The sequence below is a fragment of the Mytilus galloprovincialis genome, chromosome 3 (assembly GCF_965363235.1).
Source record: "Mytilus galloprovincialis chromosome 3, xbMytGall1.hap1.1, whole genome shotgun sequence".
In the NCBI taxonomy this organism is placed as follows: Eukaryota; Metazoa; Mollusca; class Bivalvia; order Mytilida; family Mytilidae; genus Mytilus; species Mytilus galloprovincialis.
Genome location: NC_134840.1, coordinates 54,556,801 through 54,577,833, shown reverse-complemented (window position 1 = coordinate 54,577,833; position 21,033 = coordinate 54,556,801). Strand labels below are relative to the sequence as shown.

Sequence of the window (21,033 nt, the reverse complement as noted above, 5' to 3'; positions counted from 1 at the left end):
TTTCCAAGCACTTCTTTAAATGTAGTAATGCCTCTATTATTGAATATCCCTATCCAGTCATCAAATATCAGAATAAGAATAAATAGTATTTTTGAAGTTTAAGTGGAAATCAAGAACAATTATTATATGTTTACGTTTCATTCAAAAATTTACAAAAAACAGTGTCAAAATCAACACTACACGAAATTTTAACTTTCTAAAATAATCAGCTATCAGAACAGTACACAAGCATTGGAACAGGTTTAAGGAAAGACAACCTTCCCGTCCGACAATGTTCACGACTACTATTGAAATAAAGGTGTGATCCTAATGAGCACCACAGGAATTCTGTTCGTGTGTGTTTGTTTTTTTTTACCTTTTATACTTCAAGTCATTGGTTGACAATATTCTTCCAAAAAAATTGTGACATAAGAAATATTGTAGAATTGAAAAGTACAAACTGATAACTTATTGTCACGCGTGAGGCGCCATTAGGGACAAATTTCGAGGATAATTATGCCCTAGACATCCTTTTATCCTACACGTCTTTATGAAGTCATATTTGTTTGCATTGAAGATTCTACAAGTTTTTTTTGCTTCCTGATTATACCTTGATGAAACTTTTTTTTTCTAATTAAAACTGTTTTCTGGCATTAATAAAAGATGAAGTAAATACAATCTTCACGGTGACATTTATTATACTTAATGTCTCAATATTAATAGCCAGAGAAGCGGTTTTGTTGACACAAGAATCGTTAATATAACAATTTATATTTAATCTAATTGGATCACAAATGCATGAAATCACAACTGAAAGCCGTAATGAAATTTTCAATCTCTGATAGTTTCTCAATCTTTCCTTATTGTTTACACAGAAATTCATGAATACACTTTAAGTTATTAAACTAGAGATAGTAATGGAATAGACTTAGGTTTCTGTTTGTGAAATTCTACAATTAAATTCCTTGTGCCATACCCTGGAGACTTTTTATAGAATTTATTACATTATATTATTGTGTTTTCATTTTATCATATCGTGTTGTCTTGAGAGAAGATCAGGTCTGTAAGCTGTAAGGATTGTCTCCACTTTGTACACGTTTTTATAACTTATAATTATAAATTTTGAAGATAGGATTGATTGATTGTTGGTTGCTTAACGACAAGTAGCAAATTTGAAGATAGGAAGGGGAAGGTATAGTCGTAAAGATATTGTTATACTAAACAAAAAACACACAATAATCAAATCATTGTGAGGTCAAAACTTACATTAAAATAAACAAGTAGACATTGTTTTCTGCGTTCTTTTTTTTTGAAATTTTAGAAATTTTAGTTACTTGCAAGTCAGATATTGCTTTGAATTTGTGATATTCATATTTTTCTTTAAAATGTGTTAAGAGAGGGAATATAAGGCTAGCTTGTACGAGGAATGGTGAGGATTTTTTAAAAATAAAATATCAAAGTATACGAAATCAATTAAAATAAAATTCAATTTTAAGAGTTGCAGAAACTACAACCCTCATTAGCGTGAATTAAATATCGCATCTACAGGATTCAGTTATCACGTTTGCATACTATATGGCAATAACTATACATTTAAATTTATAATGTAATGCCGATAAATACAAACTGAAAAGTTTTATCAATAGCTTTAAAACGAAGGTAAACAAATGCAATATGTTTTGTACTGATTAGGAACATGTTTTCATCTTTAAACTAAGTATGCACTATAACATATATAACATACATATACACTGTTCAAAAATACATTCCTACGATCCCTTTTTGACAAATTTTAAACTGAAAATACTTTTATTTTAATATAAAATGTATGATTATTAAAACAATGTGTTTTGTCTAAAATTTTAATTTATCACGATAATAAATTACCAATACAAAATAAAAAAATAAAAAAGATTAGTCATGAAAACAACATCCTTTAACAACTTCGACGGAAAAACTAATATGTAAAATATGATTTAAGGTAGAGAAAAGATTTTATTTATATTTTTTATGCGCTTATCACTTTCATTTTATTAAGATAAGCAGTAAAATGCAAAAAAAGAAAACAAATAAAAAAGAACCCAGTTAGTAGATTTTGAGGAGGACGACCGAAACAAAATTTCACAAAATAACTATGAAAATATCTTCTTTCTAAATATGTTGTTTGTATACCAATAAAATAATATCTACTTTCTATTCAAAGAAAGACAACTCGTCTTTCAAATACTTAAATATCTTTCTCTGGGAATCGACAAATTAATGATGCGTGTTATGATTATTTTTTTTTATTATCTAGCATTGTTAAATTTGTCTGCAGAAAGAAAACAACTTTGTATTCTGAATGGCGTTTTGTGTTTATGAATAGCATTTTTTCAAGATTTATAGTATTTAATGTCAACACGCGTAATAACTACATACCAGATGAGGTGATACCTACAATAATTCAGACGTCGATTAGAATCAGCATTGACACAGTGAATGTAAAAAGGAAAATACCGTTAGTAGTTTATGGCACAGGACTAAGTATTTGTGCATCCAGCTATCCGTTATTCTCAAGTTTGGGGGGGGGGGAGGTTAGGACCATGGTTTGATTAGAACTCTTAAGGTTTTTATGGTTTTGTTATATTTTGTATATACTTGTATTTATGTTTTACTTTATGGTACTTTATTAAGAAGTTGTGAATGAAAAAAAACCCAATTGTTAACAAACTTACTGAACTCCTAGGTAGATTATGTTTTACTAAACTGTGTGTACGATGAGCTTCACACAACTTTTCGTTGGTGTCTTTGTCAGATTTTTTGTAACGTTAACCAAGTGTGTCGGTTTGGGTTGCCAACTTCATAAGGTCAATATAACGGACTTGTTAAAAAAAACTGTCATGCAAGTGGGATGTTTAGCTAGTTAATAAAAAAAAGTAAAATCACAAAAATACTGAACTCCGAGGATAATTCAAATCGGAAAGTTCATAATCACATGGCAAAATCAAATGATAAAACATATCAAACGAATGGACAACAACTATTATATTCCTGACTTGGTACAGGCATTTTCAAATGTAGAAAATGTGGATTGAACCCGGTTTTATAGCGCTTAACCTCTCACTTTAGTATCGAATTCCATTATATTGACAATGATGCGTGAAAAAATGTCACAAATAGGGTTACAAAAAAACAACACGAATCCCATCAAAACTGGAGTGATTTCAGGTGCTCCGGAAGGGTAAGCAGATCCTGCTTCACATGAAGCACAAGTCGTGTTGATGATGTTATTACAAAGCCAGTAAATAGTCAAATTCGATAGGTCACATTCGTGAAAAGGGAAAGGGATTGTAGTTCCGATAAAGAGAACATATCCGATACAACTTGTATAACGGATATTCCATAACGGTCAACCAACTCGTGATTGCGTCCGTAAAAGTTACGAAGGGATGATTTCAACTTCAACATTTGGATCTCTTGGTTTAAAAAGGAAAAGGTCACAATTGAGAAGCTGAAATCATCTCTTTAGTAGTAAGTTTTGTTTTCAACCGACTCTCATAGTCAATTTCTAGATATAAGTCATAATCAAATGGCAAAATCAAAAGCTCAACACATCAAACGAATGAGTAACAACTGTCATATTCCTATGCATTTTCATATGTAGAAAATGGTACATTGAACCTGATTTTGTAGCGCTTAACATCTCACTTGTATGACAGTCGCATAAAATTCCATTATATTTACAACGATGCGTGAAAAAGCCACATGATAGGTAAAATAGTTAAAATGTTTGAAACTAGTTTGTTGTCTTTATCGATTCAGGAATTTGACAGTTGTTTTCAATTCGATCCGTCGGTAGATATAATTAAGCTGTTATATTGTCAAGTTTTAAAGACTTGTCCGTTTTGAAGTTCCCCAAGAGTTAATACCCTTTATATGTTAACTCTGGTAAGTGGATTTTCTTAATTTTTCAAAGTACGATCATGCCAGTATATAGTTGAATAGACACCAAATAGTAATTCACTCAGTGCCATGTTTTCTACTTGCAGAATCATCGACTAGTGGTGTAATTTATCAGAGGAAAAGAAAATGAGATTCGTCCATGGTGCACAAATCGAAACAGATAACATGCCAAATCACATACAAAGACAAAAAGCATTAAACAACAATAATTGGAAAATATCTAAGTTAGAAGAGCCTTATTGTTTCGAATGATTCAACATTTTATGCAAGTAATACGAGCTGGCCATGAACATAATGAAACCGGAAAAAAACGTTTGATGAACATATGTTGGTATGTGAAATATATGAAAGAGTTTAACTATCTTCAGTAAGATGAACATTTATATTGTGGCTTTGGTACAATAGTTTTAATTGTTTATCCTCGTCGTCTTGCTGAACTTGCTTTTGCATTTACATTTAACAGAATTGGCACCGGTGTTACTATGATGTTGAGTCTCCAAAAATAAAAATAAATACCACATAATCTTCATACATAACCATTGATATCTGTCAAAATAGTATTGTTTTAAAAGTGAGTGTTCCGATTGTCGCTTATTGTGTACCCTTACTTCTTAAAGACAACCAGAAAAACATCCTACTAGGTTTATAGTTTCATATACAGTTATATTGATGATGTCCAGTCAATTATAAATGGATATCTTTGAACAATATCATTTCTAGTTAGGTTTTGCTAAATACAAAACTCCGGTAAAAGAAAACACAGAGAAAGACAAAAAACGACACAATGCATAGTGTTCGTGTATAAGATCAATTAACTGGTTTATCGGTTGTTAAATTACATGTTGCTGAAACAAGGGAACAAGTTACTGCTCTTATCTATACAACTGTCAATTGTATTACTTAATGAAACTACATGAAGATATACTCCAGATTTTTAAAAAATTGTACAAATGAATTTTTATTTCACCAGAATTTATTCATACTAGAATTTGGTGACAAGGAGCGACATTCCTTTTGTATTTTAGATTTCTCTTGTTATTGATGGTAATGTTCCAATCCATTCAATATGCACATGTTCAAAGAGACGTTTATAATTCAAATGAAGGTAATATTTTCATTAATTATATTAAAAGAATATATACTACAGGGACACAGTATACATAAGTTGTTAAACAAATTTAAAACGTATTTCGAAATAGTAAACCACTACTTGACGGATATTTTGCCCTCATTTTGTTTTGTTGCATATAATGTACAGCACACAAGTTTAAACATTACCAGCAGTTCAACCCCTTTGATCACAAGCCAAAGGAGAACTGTCTGATTTCATGCACTACTTGACGGTTTTAGTTTGTAATCCAAATTTGTTTTCTCTCGATTTATGACTTTCAAACAGCGGTATACTACTGTTGTCTTTATTCTTGCATATGAGGGCCTTGAAAATCTGATTTAACAGTTAACTACACTTCGTTTACAAACTCCGTCGCCAAATTCCGGGTTGAACAAAAAGTGGAATGATTCGAATGATGACAAGACAACATAAAAAGAGATCACCAAAGCACCACATCCAAACATCCATATTAAACTTAAGTGCAAAAAGTCATAAATAACTGACAGCTAGTTGAATTTACCATTATCCAGAAATTAATCAGTAATTATAACCAACTATGCAAAAATGTACACACAACTCAAACAATGACTGAAGAAACCCCAAAAATACAATAGTATAAGGAAATGTGATTCATGAAGCTGACAGTGCATACTTTTTGCTACACTAAGACGGAATTTGTTGCATGTAAGTAAATGTGATGTTTATACTACATATTGTGTGTTCTGTAGTGTTGTAATTTTTTTTATTGTAGATGTAATAAGTTGTATATATATGATGCGAGTAAAAAAATTCTAAACGGAAATTCCCTAATCAAATGGCAAGATCGCAAGCTCAAACACGTCAAACGAATGGATCACAACTGTCATATTCCTGACTTGGTACAGACATTTTGTTATGTGGAAAATGGTGGATGAAACCTGGTTTTATAGCTAGCTAAACATCTCACTAGTATGCCACTTGCATAAAATTCGACTATATTAACAACGATGTGTGAACATTATAAGTAAAAATGACAAAAATAGGGGTTTAGCAATCAACATTGTGTTATAATCTTAATCACTATAAAAAAAATCTGTCAACAAAGGCAATGAAAAAGTCATATAGACCAAACACAATAACAAACACAAAAGACAAAAATACAAAAAATTACTAAAGCACAATAACACATTGAAGTTACCAAGCTACGTCGAATGGATATTCCAAAAATAGACTAAACAGTAAAACTAATGATTTTCAATGACAAATAAAAGAACAATAAAACACGCTATATGGAAAAATATTATGTAGACAAAACGCGCGTCTGGCGTATTAAATTATAAGCCTGGCACCTTTGGTAACTAATTATGGAAATGATAAACAGCGTCAGTACCTAGAATCTATACTCTAAGACAATCGTGTATTATTTGTGAAGTTGATACGGAATATGTACCAACAAGGTCGTAGTATCTCCTGATGAACTTGCATTGGCATCTAAATTAATGGGGTTTTTTTTATGTGCAAGGGTAAATGAGATAATTTGTGAATTGATTTAATTTCAAAAGTTTTGCATGGTAAAGCGCTATGATTTCTTTCATCAGAGATACAAATGAATATAAAAATATGAAGAAATGGTTGATTGCACATTTAACAACCATGCATAATGGACAAAACGACGTAGATGTCAGAAACTAGAGGCTACAGTACAACCTTCAACAATAATATATTTCGCACAGTAAGCTATAAATGGCACAAACTTTGGTATACATATAAAAAGAGAAAACTAACTGTCTGATTTTTTTCAACACAGCAAACGAAAAACTAGATGACAGATAGCCATTGAATAACATACTTCTGACTTTAGACCGACACATTGATAATGCGGTCGGGGTAAAACATATTTGTGAGCGCCAAATCCTATTCGAGCCTGAGACAGTGTTGCAAATGCACTCCGTAGGAACAAACTGAAAAAATCAGTTGAAAAAAGCTTGTCTCATCAGATCAACACAAATATCACTAAAACAACTCATTAAAAAGACAACACCCGAAGTACCGATCTATGAGTACTGGAAGATACACAAATCTAGTTAAAAGCCGATTACAACCAACAAATATATCACGTTTCCCAGGTTAAATCTTCCATCAGTACACATTCAGTTGATTTAGTTGAAAGACGTCATAAACAGTTTCAGAAAAAAAAAACATTGCATGTGCAATGCAAAATATAAGAAGTTACAGCTAGTTCAAATTATAAATATATTTAAAAGAAAATACACATTTTTTTGTTACAAAATTAGATTTAAAAATGTCAATATGACCACACGAGCCGTTGAAATTTCGGATGCATCTGGTTGAAACTTAGTAACCACCCTAAAACAATAAAAAGTATGTCACATTATTGAGCTAAAGATCAAAAAGATAAAGTGTACAATTTGCTTATTATCTTTAAAGTTTTTTTTAAATATTAACACAATTATATGTTTAAGAAAAACTATTATATATATATATATATATATATATATATATATATATATATATATATATATATATATACAGTAATAACAAAAATAACGAACTCCAAAGTAAAATCTTAAACGCTTGACTGTAGTGCCAAACGGAATAACTGTCATATTCTAGACTTGGTACAGGTATATAAACAACGATGTAAGCTACCTTTTTTTTCATTATTGTTTCGTTTTCTGTTGCTATATACTCATTCAGCGTTCATGTTACAAGTTAAACAAAATATTAAACATTTTAGTAATATGTTAACGCTTTCTAAGATAGAATGGCCAGCGTAAAGGAAAAAATTTATGACAAATGATAATTTATACTTACTTTGGGTCCGTATGACTAAAAGAAAATAAAAACAATTGTTAATTCTTAATCATCTTTTGACTGATTTCAAACTGGTCAAAGTACATAGATATTTTTAGATATTTTGAAATGATTTCACTTAAGGGCATACGATACAGTTTTGATCCCGTATTTAAATTTTGATGAAAATTTGCATGTAGGCTATTTTTTACCTGATTAAATCAAATATGTAATGAAAAAAATATAGCTTCATGTGCTACTTTTTGAGTAAATTTAGGTTCAAATTTTAAATATTTCCTCAAAATACGGATTTATGGTCGTATTTTTCCTTCCGATAGAAATACATAACTTTTTTGTTTTAAAAGATAAACACGAGCTTTTTGTGTTAAGTTATTTGTAATTTATGTGCTATATAAATATTGCACAAATTTGTACATTTTATTTTTACAAATAACTCAAATTAATCAACTGTTCATGGATGTAGAAAAAAAACTTATTTGCTGTACATTATTAAATTAAAAAAAATTGCATTATTTACGTTTTCATGAAAATTGGTACACATAATCTTCTTACGTAATCAAAGCAAATGCCATTTTAAGAAAGAGGGTTCCATGAACTCGTTTTCAAGTGAAATTAGTTTGAATGATAAAAATCAGGCGAAAACGGCATCTTTTCCCGTTAAGTCACCGTTTGACGTCGCGAAAATAACAATTTACGAGCAACGTCATTATCTCCCCTGTTACTTTATCGTCTGCCCTAAATATGAAACCAATTCATTCACTGTGTTGAAAGAAGTACACTAGATGTATCATAACGCTAGATTTGTGTTTTATATTTCCCCTATTTCTTCACAATGACAATTAAAAGTCTTACTGAGTTAGCACACGAGATGATCAAAGTCTCTTTTTGAGACCGTATGAAGAGAAATCATAAAATAATGTTTGAAAAACTTACTCGACTTCCGTATAATTTTCTGCCTCTGTAGCCACTATATCCATTACCATTGCCTCCATTTCCATTATAACCATTTTGGTACTCATTCTGATAATCGATACCTCCACCACCATTGTATCCGTTACCACCATTATATCCATTACCACCATTATATCCATTACTACCGCCATTATATTCACTTAGACCATTGTATCCGTTACCGCCATTGTATCCGTTACCGCCATTGTATCCATTACCACCACGATATCCATTACCGCCACGATATCCATTACTGCCACGATATCCATTTCCACCACTGTATCCATTTCTGCCATTGTTTCCATTACGACCATTATATCCATTGTACCCATTTCGTCTAGATCTTCCAGCATGTACCAATACAAGTGCGCAAACGCACATAAACAAATAACCAATCAATTGCATTTTCGACACTGAAAATAATGATCCTTATCAACTGTTATTAACTTTTGATTTATCATAACAAATAACATATATCAAATTAATAGTTAGAGACAAAATTGTCTAAAATAATTTTAAAAAATTGGGAAGTCAATGAGTAAATTGTTATTACGGATTTAATTCGAAATAACAAATACAGTGACCTAAACCGCCTTTGAAACAAGTACGTGGCCACGCAAACTTAATTTGTGTTAATGATTTTTTATAGAGGTCAGAATCACACAAACTAACATTTATGAAATATAAGGTCATTAAGTGCTTTACAATGCTCTTGGAGACATTACAGATAAAATATCTCATTATCTTACTTTTAATTGTATTGATGGTGTTCTGTCATTCTATTATATACATTCAATGAGTCTTGACATCTCATTTATCCAAGTGAATTTGAGATAAAAAAAAAAAAATACTATAATGTTCGAAAAAAGAAGGTCTTCGTATCTTCGTTTATCTTTTCTTTGATATTGAAACAGATGGACACTTCAAAGTAGAATATGTGACTACGTGATGTTTCAATTTACCAATTGTTAAGTTAACATTTTTCAGCAATAACATAATATCTGCTCCGTCGTACGTCGTAAACGTATCTCAGTTGATTATCCACGCTCGTACATGTTCAAACGATATGTTTTTCCTTAAACGGGAAGTGCTCTTTACACAAAAACTGCTCCGACAGAGTCATGAGGACGACCGAGTGAATTCGACACAACAGAAGTTTTACGTTCCCCATCAAGAATAAGCTGACTGATACGATGCAACACATGCTCGCAATCTTAGATCTAGAGATACTAGTAAAAAGTAATATAACAAAAGTACCGAACTGCAAGGATAATTAAAATAGGAAATTCCTTTATCAAGTGGTAAATCTTAAACGCTCAAACTCATGGAAGGAAATAAATTATCGTCAAATCTCTTCTTAGGCGATTTCGAAAATAAATGTGTAAAGTATCAACTATATGTAACACTCTGAGTGTACTGAATAATTTGTTTATGTTAAATGGTCATGATGTTTTCGTTTTTGTTTTATCAATATACAGCAAAGATTATAATTTTATCTAAAGATCATTGTAAGAGCTCGTAATTCAGTTCTCTCGACAAATAATAAATAAGACAATATACATTTGCATGCACATTTCAAATAAAAAAAATAAAAAAATGACGATTGTATCTAAAATCGCTTTTTATCAACGTGTATTAACAAGAGATTGGTATTTTATTCGATACGATAGTTACTAACACTGAAGGTGTGTTCAAAAATTATTTTGGTTTTATTCATTTTTGGTAATACTTTGATGAAACTGTAGACTCCACCCTTTTTTCTAGATTAAAAGTATCATTATGAAAAACCATCCTGTAACTTTTTCTCATCTTAAGGGCATACAATACAGTTTTGATCGCGTATTTACATTTTGATAAAAATTTCAATATTGACTATTTTTTACCTGATTAAATCAAATATGTAATAAAAAAATATACCTTCATGTGCTTCTTTTTGAGTATAATGAGGTCGAAATTTTCTATATTTGCTCAAAAATCGGAATCGGAAAATTTATGCATTTTTCATTTAGAAATAACTCATATTTATCAAATGTTCATGGATGTAGAAAAAAACATCATTTTTTTGCTGTATATTTATCAAATTAAAAAAATTGCACTATTTACGTTTTCATTAAAATTGGCCCACATAATCTTCTTACGTAATCAATTCAAATGGCATTTTAAAAAAGAGGGGTCCATGAACTCGTTTTCAAGATAAATAAGTTTGAATGATAAAAATCAGTCAAAAACTGAATCTTTTCCCGATAAGTCCTAGTTTTACGGCGCGAAAATAACAATTTACGTTAGCAACGTCATTACCTCCCCTGTAACTGTATCGTATGCCCTTAATAATTATATATAGTAAAGAATGATACAATATATATCTTACCTTCAACTTGGTTACAGGATAACAATGAATAAGTCACGATGCTTGATTCCTGTAAACACCTCCCTTTATATACCATAGTTTGAACTAATTATAATACTATATACAGTCAACACCAGAAAAACATATCAATCTTTGAATTAATTATTTTATGTTTTTAAAGTTTAATCAGTTTGATGTGATAAAAAGTTATCAATCTTAATTTATTATCAAATTAAAAAGTGAATAAGCAAAAGTCCCCAATAGTATTATTTTTAGAATTTGGATCAAAACAAAATTGGAATTAATTATTTTTCTTACAGTTCGGCTGACCCGAATAACATCGTTATCTGCTGATTTCCGCCAGGTACATCACATAGTATCCAACCAATGGAGTGTTCTTACTGAAATGCGTTTTACTTTTTTTCGTGATTGACACATTCCGATTTTAATACATAATTATTTTTCAATGTAAGGGTGCATTTATGAGTGTTTTGTATGGAGTTTACGTAATTTGTGGTAACCATCTAATAATTTATTTATCACTGTTTACATAATTTTGCTACTTTTACATATTTATAGTTATACCATGCGAATACATAATATACAAGAGGGACAGTCAAACTCATAGATTGAAAATAAACAAACAAACAGACAAATAATAGTACAGAAGACACAACATAAAAAACAAAACACTAAGCAACACGAACCCCACCAAAAAACTAGGGGTGATATCCGGTGCTCTGGAAGGGTAAGCAGATATGAAAGAAAGACAGAAGACACTAAAAGAATATTCGAACTCACAAGTCAATGAGAAACTGACAATGTTAGGGCAAAACAAATACGACCAAACGACAAACAACAGTATACAAAACACAAGAGAAAAGTTAAGACTGACCAACAATAACTTAACCAAAAAAATAGGAGTTATCTCAGGGTCACTGTATACACCCCTTTCCAAAAAAAAAAATAATAATAATACATCCACATCTCACTTACCCATATTTTTAGTACCTTAAATGCATCATATCTCAAATCTGTTTTCTTTATATGTACAATGATGTATTCGCAAGCTACAAAAGGACACTTACTGTTGTTAACAAAATTATCTTATGTTACGTTTATCTAAAGCATGTTTAACTAGATATATGTTTCTCCATCAAATTGAATCTAATCCAACCTTTACTCAGTTTGATTATAAATTGGAATTCATTCAAGACTAGAAGAAGTCTGCTATTCAAGACGCAATTGGTGTAGATATAAATACATTCATCCTCTTGATATTCTTTATTGTCGAAATATACACAGATGTTGGCAAAAAAGCGGAAAATTCATTTTAATTAATGCTGTTATTTTTGTGGTATCGATGATGTCAATGGTTTTTATTTGTTGGACACATTTGTTTATTCATTTTTATGCCCACCTACGATAGTAGAGAGCATTATGTTTTCTGGTCTGTGCGTTCGTTCGTTAGTTCGTCCTTCCGTTCGTCCGTCCGTTAGTTCGTTCTTTCGTCTGTTTCTTCCCGCTCCAGGTTGAAAACCACTGTATCAACTTGAAACTTAGTCAGTGTCACGGTACTGACATGATTTAACAAACTTTACTAACATTGTCCGTTAATAAATTTTGAAATTATTATGAAACTAAGGTTTCAACTCCCTCAGGCAAAGTTGGCTTTAGATGAATTTGACTATTTATTTTAGGTATTGTTTCGCATATATAGCTCTTCAACGATTTTCGGTACTTATCTATCTGCGGATTTCAAATGTTTGGCTTTGATCGTTCCTGATGAAGGTAAATCAAGAAAAGCGTTTCGGACGCAAGAAATTATTAAACGTGTTGTTTTCAATATTTTAGTACACATGTTCCCTATGATATGATCTTTCTAATTTTAATTCCAAATTAAAGTTTTGACCCCAATTTTCACGAACCACTTAACATGGAAAATGATAGTGCGAGAGTGGGGCATCAGTGTACTATGGACACATTCTTGTTTAAATTATATTTGAAGATACCAATGTTTTATGGTGCTGTTCGTTTTGTGTTGCAAGTTAGTGAAACTCTAATTTTTCTTTATGTCCATGTAGACTATGTAATCATTGTGTTAAAAAATAATCATATTTGAATATTTCTGTGTTAATCCCTAACAGCATGTCCTTTTCAATTTATAAAGTTTTGTTTCAAAAGTCATAAATCGATAAGAGAAAACAAATACGGGTTACAAACTATAACTGAGGGAAACCGAGATAACAACTGTCATATTACTGACTTGGTACAGGACATTAAAATAAAATGGTGATTGTATGACTATTCAAACCTCTGCGCTATATGGCAATGTTAAATATACCACTAAAATGACAACATGACATGACAGGACATAATTACAAATGATAATTGTGAATATACACACGAGTCCGAATCCTAAAAAAAATCAGAGACAGATTATCCTTGCGGTTGTAAAGACAAAAGTGACAGCCAATAGAACTGTCAGGCCTATGAAATAAGTCCGTTGTTGGTTGATGAATATAGAAGATAATTAAGAATTAAGGAATGTATTTCCCGCATGCAAAGCTCTGATTCCTTTCAAGGATTTGGCTATACTTTTTGGACCTTTTGGATTATAGCTCTACATCTTTTATATAAGCTTTGGATTTCAAATATTTTGGGCACGAGCATCACTGAAGAGACATGTATTGTCGAAATGCGCATCTAGTGCAAGAAAATTGGTACCGTTAATTTTATTAAGAAAGATCTGGGGGGTTTGACAATGACAATATATCGCGAAAAACGACGGAATATCCAACATTAACAAGATATTGCTTTGGTTTTTTACTTATCTGTGATATGAAAATAACAGATAAGAAATTTAGTGGTCTGAAGCCATTTTCTATATATTGCCCTTTGGCAAGACCGCTCAAAACCAAACCTTTGAAAACTTATGATGTATAAGACTTAAAATATATATGAAGAGCTATGTGACTAAAAAATAAATAAATTGATCATAGGTTAACGTTTCCTAAGGTAGTAGGAACTTTCCTTTCACAATATATTTTTTTTTAATTTATCAACGGAGATTTCCTAATGTAGTAGGAACTTTCCTTTCACAATATTTTTTTTTAATTTATCAACGGAGATTTAAGAAAAGTTTGTTACTAATCATGTCAGTCCGTTAATTTATCAACGGAGATTTAAGAAAAGTTTGTTACTAATCATGTCAGTACCTTTGTTAAAATAAAGGAACATTCAAAACATATAGTCATTTATCAAATGGCAATATCAAAAGCTCAAACACATCAAACCATGGATAACAACAGTCATATTCCTGACTTGGTATAGGCATTTTCTTATGTCGAAAATGGGGGATTAAACCTTATAGCTAGCTAAACCTCTCACTTCATGACTGTCACATCAAATGCCATTATATTGACAACGATTTGTGAACAAAACAAACAGACATTATTGGCCAAAAATGTCAAAATAGGGATACAACAGTCTATATTGTGTTATAATCTTAATCACTTTAAAAGCAAACAATTATGTAACAAAGAAACACAAAAACTCATATAGACAAAGCACATGCACAAAAATGGAAGACAAAAATGCAAAAAATTAACATAGCATGAAACACAATGCAGGATGTACAAGTATCGAGCCATGCCAAATGGATATTATAACAAATACACCAAACAGTAAAAGTAAAAAGACAATTAAAAAAAATCCTATAATAAGTTAATAAGATGACAAACAATGTCAGTACCCAGAATCTATACTTCAAAATCATCGTGTTACAAATGTCTAGAAAACGAAATAACACTGTCGTGCGTCTAAATCGCTTTTCTGGATTTAGCTTCACCAGTAACTCAATCATCTGAAAGCTAATGATGTATAAGACAAATAAAGGCAACAGTAGTATACCTCTGTTCGAAATTCATAAACCTGGTTACAAGCTATAACTGAGGGAAACACGTCAAATATAAGAGGAGAACGACGATACAACAGAAACAGAAAAATGTACCACACACAGAAACCATAATTTAACAATGGCCAAATGAAAATGTAATAATAAAAAATGTCAACCCCCTATGTAAAATTAACTTTAACTTAATTTGTTTAAGTCAACTTTACCTGAGGAAGTTTGGACCTTTTTTTCTTAAAATTTATTTGAATAAATCAACACAGAAAGAAGAAAAGCTTGATAATTTGATGTCAGCACAGAGAAACTGTCTTTCCAATTTTTTGAATTTTCTCGGAGACGAACAGTCTATCAGAAGTATTATCTACCCAGTGCTAGTAAATAAAAATTACACTTGATTAACTGGAGCGTTGGAAGCTCATTTCTGGATTTTAATAAAGTACAATTATCATTATCATCGAATGAAATAGTATTAAAGATAAATTCATGTATCATTTCTTATTTGCAAACGTGGATATGTGAACATGATGAATGTTATTTAAAGTGACTTATAGGTCCTTTAGGCTGAATGCATTTATATCCCTAGTATATCATATCTTTATATATATATATATATTTGTAACTTAAACATATCGCACATGTCACTGTAAGATGATTTACTTACTTATATTTTAGATAATACCAAAAACGAATAAGGCGATATTGTATGATTGCTGATAACCGAATTGCTGGATTGAGATATTTTCATGCATATGTACATGATGTAAATGTTTAAAAAATGAGCCAATCCCACACCAAATAGTCGGCTAAAAAACCCGACATGACATGAATATGAAACAGTTAAAACCTAAAAACCAACATCCTGATTTAAGACGACACAATATACATTAGAAATATTACAGACAGCAACAAACAACAACTATTGAATAACAGGTTAATCCCATAGGCCATGCACTTATATCATTATGCATAGTTGCAATCCTCCCCTAACCGTCGACAGTAATGTAACAGCACATTATAAAACACAGTAAACATTGGTTTAAAATAACTTAATCCATCAGCTTTAGGCTCTAACCATAGAAACAACCAACATTCAGACAAGACACGAGGTATTGATATAAGAGTACCTGTAGCTACTGAAAAGTAAAATCACAAAAAATACTGAACTCCGAGGAAAATTCAAAACGGAAAGTCCGTTATCAAATGGAAAAATCAAATGATTAAACACATCAAACGAATGGACAACAACTGTATATTCCTGACTTGAAAGATAGTTCAAAACTAATAGCAACTAACATATAAATCATGTTTTCCCAGAATTAAGTCAGAAGGCATCTTACGTGAGAAGTGTAAAAACGTCAACACAGAATTAGCCCGGCATTATTGTGTGCAAAGTCAAAATATAAGTACATAATATCGACAGGATGTAAGACCATAATTCTTCCTCCTCAGAGTCTTCATCAATACACATACCAATTCACATTGAGTCATGTTGTGAGTTTTCATAAACTTTTTTGCCAGTTTTGCTCAGCAAGAGTTTTTCATAAAAAATCAATTTTCATGTGGTAAAATTGGGGAAAAGAGATATATAGGTAAAAACATATAACAAAGTATAAAACGATGCAAAATTTATTATCATATATACATAAAATTCAAAAGAAACGGTAATAATCCTTTGAAGATCAAGTTTAATCTTGTTGACATGTTCTTTAATAACCACCCTAAAACGACAAAAGAAAAGAATTATATAGAAGGGAAAGATATAACACCATTGCTTGTTATGTGACATAACTCTTTTTAAATCGTCATAATATAACTGATTTTTTTTTTAATTTAACCTGTTCAATTTCTGATACCGTTTCTGTAGTGACACTGTGTCTCTGAAAACGTATAGGTCTTACATCTTCCGTTCATGATAACTTTGTCAGTATGTGTTTTATATTGTTTTATTATTTTTTGCTTGTTACATGTTTTCCTCATTCAATGGATGTCAAATACAGATACAAAACTTCATCCAAAAACCGACACAACTAATGTAAAACAAAGCCAATTAAGGTAGCACTACAGTCTAACAGTGATTTTTTAAAGACATGTTTTTATCACATATTTTTGAAATAAATATTATTCTGCACAATTTAAAAAAAAAAACAAGTCATTATCACATCACAACAGGGAGTAATTTTATAATGAATTTATGTAAATAAAAGCACATGGTGATTAATAATGGGGCTAATATGTCAATCATCTGTTGATACCAGTGTCCAGCTGTTAATCCCTGATCACCAGATAGATAGTGTGGTCTTATCTCATTGTATCATGTGTATTGCAACAAAAGTAAGTTATATTACATGGAAGTAAACAGAGAAAATGGAAAGATATGAACAGGAGAAAATCTAAAGAGAAAAATCTAACCAAAATGAACAAAACTATATATATAGATAAGAGTGTGAAAGTATCTTTGAAAGCCTCTGACAAACTTTTGATGTTCTTTAGAAGAATATGTCTCTGAATTGTCTGTTAGGATTTTAGGCATTTTCACCAATTTTAAGTTTATGTGAAATTTATTGATTCAATAAAACTCAAAAATCATGTGGAACAGTCTACCGGTATTTTCAGGAAGGGTATGGCCTTGATTTTTTTTCTGAACATGTCTTTTATTGCATAATTTTAATGTTCTAGCTTATTTTATAGTAAATTTCTTTTTAAAATACAAATGAAAATCATTCTTTATAGTGATAATAATGATGTTAAATATTGGTTATATGCAGCTGATCATTCTTGTTATTCTCTTATCTTAGATTGTCTGGACAAAGGCGGAGCTTTGTGTATATTTAATCACTGCATCACAGATGTTGGTCAAATCTGTGACGTCATACTCCCGCCAAATGCCAAGTTAGTGTTGGTCATTTTAAACATAATGCAAAATTTATACATGTTATAGTATTATATCATCAAAGGCACCAAGTGTGTGGTTCTATTGATAAATATTAGTGTTAGACCACTCCTGGTGTGTTCTCAGTGGAATTTTTGTATTTATGTAGCATTTTATAGGGGTTCTAAGGGGTGAAACTCAGTTTTTAGGTCATTTCTCTGAACAATTTTTCATTGGAATTGTTAGCAAAAAGATCAAATAGAAACTTTATGGGTACCCCTTTTGGTTTGACTTTGATATATGTGATTAAAGGAAGTATTATCTACAATAACGTGTCTCAGTTTTTTGATAATTTGTTTCTAAATGAATTTAGAGGTGTACAAAGATGAAAGGTGAAATGAGGTTTGGCACCCAGCAGTTCAATCAATATATCTTATTACTGAAGGCATATATAAAAAATCTGAGACACGGTTTCGTAGTTTCTGAATGGTTGATTAAAGTGATGAAAACAAATTTTTACTACCATTTGATTTGAATGTGCCATTTTCATCCAAGTTGAAAGACATCTTTTTGACAAGTAATGAGCTATATTTTGAGATTACTCATACCAAAAAATTTATCTACAGATTAAGAAGGAGTAATATTTCAGCTTTATAATGAGTTAAAGATTTTTAAAATCCATTGAGTAGTTTTAGAGAAATTAATCTTTAAGACTGTTGGTTGGAGACAGAAAAATCTGACTGTAGTGCTACCTTAATCAGATCAGAGAATAGATACTTAACAATGAAAAGCTATACTTACTTTTCGGTCTTTACCGTATGACTAAAACAAAACAAAAACATATCTTTTATAATAATTAACTTGGTATAGTTAAAAATTTACTACTTAAAAATCAAATAAAAAATTACGGGAAATCATATTAGAGTGTCAACAGGATAAAAAAATATTATGCAGGTAATAATTTTTTTATTAAATGATGTAAGCAAATCATCCAAACACGTATATATCAGCATGTTCAATACTGATGACGTTGTCCTGCCGATATAAATCACGAGTCAATATTGATTTTGGAACCGATTCAATAGGGATGAGTCGTATTGGCCCATGGGCTTATACGGAATGTTAACTTCCGGTTTCATTTTTTATGCCGTATTGATAATAAATAAACTCTTCATAGATACTAAAATTAAATTTTGATTTAACGTCAGATCCATTGGTATATCAGAAAATTGAAATCGTTTATGTGTATGAACTGGCTTTTTCTGTATTTGCCCCATTATAGATCCTCCATCAGTAATGTTGGTTCTCGACTCGACGAGTTTTGCGACCAAAACTGCTTACCTCGAAATCAATAAAAGGGTCAACACAGAAACATCCAGTTAATAACATTATATTAGGAGGTATGAATAATCAACATGTATCAGAGAAATATTGAAAATTACTAAACTTTAAAATGTTCCAAAATCCTTGGATTTTACCACACCTATGTTTAACATTTAGAATGAATATCATTTCAAAATTTAAGAATGCACTGAAATATATAATGAAAAGAAAAAAAACTGCTGCTCTAGTGCGATAAAATTGGTACCGTTATTATCATTCGAATCATTCTTTTGTCTCTTATATAAATGACATAACGAAGGTAAAGAAATAACTTACTTTTCTGCCATATGATTTTCCATATCCGTTGCCATTATAACCATCTCCGTTGCCATTGTAACCATCTCCGTTGCCATTGTAACCATTTCCGTTTCCACTGTAACCATTTCCTCTGTTTCCACTGTAACCGTTTCCAATTTCAGTATCGATTGGAGCAAGGTCAAGATATTCGCCACCTCCACCAGTATATCCGCCTGCTCCACCACTACCACCAGTATATCCGCGATTACCCCCATTATATCCATTGCCACCAGTATATCCGCCACCTCCATTGCCACCAGTATATCCGCCACCTCTATTACCACCAGTATATCCATTACCACCAGTGTATCCGTTACGGCCACTACCACCATTACCGCCAGTATAGCTATTACCGCCACTGTATCCATTACCGCCGGTGTAGCCATTACCACCACGGTATCCATTGCCACCATTGTAACCGTTTCCCCCAGTGTATCCTACGTTACCATTGTATCCATTTCTCCTGTTGTAGTTGCGTTTTCCAGCTGCCTGTACTAACACAAGTGCGCAGGTACACAAAAGAACAATACTAGTTGACCACATTCTCGGTACTGAAGAAGAAAGACAAATTGACTACTAGTTTCACAATTTCTTATTCGTTAGTGTAAGGAATAAAGTTCGCACTATTAAAATGAAAATCATCAAGATTTGTTATAAGGAGTTGGCAATAAAAAACAAAGTCATCTTATTAAATTGAATGTCTCTTTGGTATCTTTCGCCACTCTTTCACTTATCCCCCCCCCCCCCAATAATAAATAAAGTATACTTTTTAAATGAATAATATCACACATATAACGTTAGTTCAGTCTTATTTTCTAGTTAATCATTTATGTTTATATTCTTTATTTTAGTTTGTTCTACAATGTATATATGCCTTTCAATGTTCGACCGCTGAAATAACCTATTTCAATAAAATTCTAGCAGCACTAGTTATATGCATCGAATCGATATATTGTTAGTTTTAGGTACTTTCGATCAGCACTGTTAAATGTAAAAAGAATAGCACTAGACAAAAAGTTAGCAGTAGTATAATTTAGATTTGTGGTACTAACAAAGTAACGTTACGAAAAAAAATTGTTTCAACACATTAGTTTTTATAAGTTTTTTTCTTAATTTGTAAGGCGAGCGATCACCACGTGGTACGTAAAACGGAAAGATTTTGAAAAGATGAAAAAAATGCTGTTGATTACTAGTATCTAAATGAAGGCTTCCATAAAAAAAAATATCGTTATTTTGTTCTATTTGAAAGTAAAAACAAAATCAATGAATTAATAATTTAAGGCAAATAATTTATTTGAAAATATTGAACATAAAAAACGAAAAGTCTTCGTCATATAATACTATTTAAAAAAAAATAAAGTATGTAACTTACCTTTTCTATGGCAATACAACCCGATACTTACTAAAAAAAAATGCATTCCCTTTTA

The 21,033-nt window shown here is 31.1% G+C and overlaps 2 protein-coding genes and 1 long non-coding RNA gene across 3 annotated transcripts; 1 reads left to right on the top strand and 2 right to left on the bottom strand.

Annotated features, from left to right (window-relative positions):
• Window positions 1–1,929: 1,929 nt before the first annotated feature.
• On the top strand, window positions 1,930–4,444 carry LOC143066478 (uncharacterized). The gene is made up of 2 exons (XR_012975632.1): window positions 1,930–1,960; window positions 4,008–4,444. It is a non-coding gene; the product is annotated as an uncharacterized LOC143066478 (long non-coding RNA).
• A 2,806-nt stretch (window positions 4,445–7,250) lies between these two features.
• LOC143066477 (uncharacterized) lies at window positions 7,251–11,296 on the bottom strand. Its single transcript, XM_076239394.1, has 4 exons — window positions 11,166–11,296; window positions 8,780–9,210; window positions 7,847–7,861; window positions 7,251–7,378 (listed from the first exon to the last, which is right to left on the bottom strand). The coding sequence occupies exons 1-4, from the start codon at window positions 11,239–11,241 to the stop codon at window positions 7,367–7,369; spliced, it is 534 nt and encodes a 177-aa protein (XP_076095509.1). The 5' UTR covers window positions 11,242–11,296; the 3' UTR covers window positions 7,251–7,366.
• A 7,337-nt stretch (window positions 11,297–18,633) lies between these two features.
• Window positions 18,634–20,186, bottom strand: LOC143066738 (uncharacterized). The gene is made up of 2 exons (XM_076239548.1): window positions 19,586–20,186; window positions 18,634–18,678 (listed from the first exon to the last, which is right to left on the bottom strand). The coding sequence occupies exons 1-2, from the start codon at window positions 20,147–20,149 to the stop codon at window positions 18,634–18,636; spliced, it is 609 nt and encodes a 202-aa protein (XP_076095663.1). The 5' UTR covers window positions 20,150–20,186.
• Window positions 20,187–21,033: the final 847 nt, after the last annotated feature.

Excerpts from the sequence above, each read along its gene's own strand:
- LOC143066738 (XM_076239548.1), bottom strand. The coding sequence starts at position 20,149 with ATGTGGTCAACTAGTATTGTTCTTTTGTGTACCTGCGCACTTGTGTTA. Across the intron at positions 18,679-19,585 it reads GAAAATCATATGGCAGAAAA|GTAGCACTACAGTCAGATTT; the intron begins GTAAGTTATTTC and ends GATCTGATTAAG.
- LOC143066477 (XM_076239394.1), bottom strand. The coding sequence starts at position 11,241 with ATGGTATATAAAGGGAGGTGTTTACAGGAATCAAGCATCGTGACTTAT. Across the intron at positions 9,211-11,165 it reads ATCCTGTAACCAAGTTGAAG|TGTCGAAAATGCAATTGATT; the intron begins GTAAGATATATA and ends CATTATTTTCAG.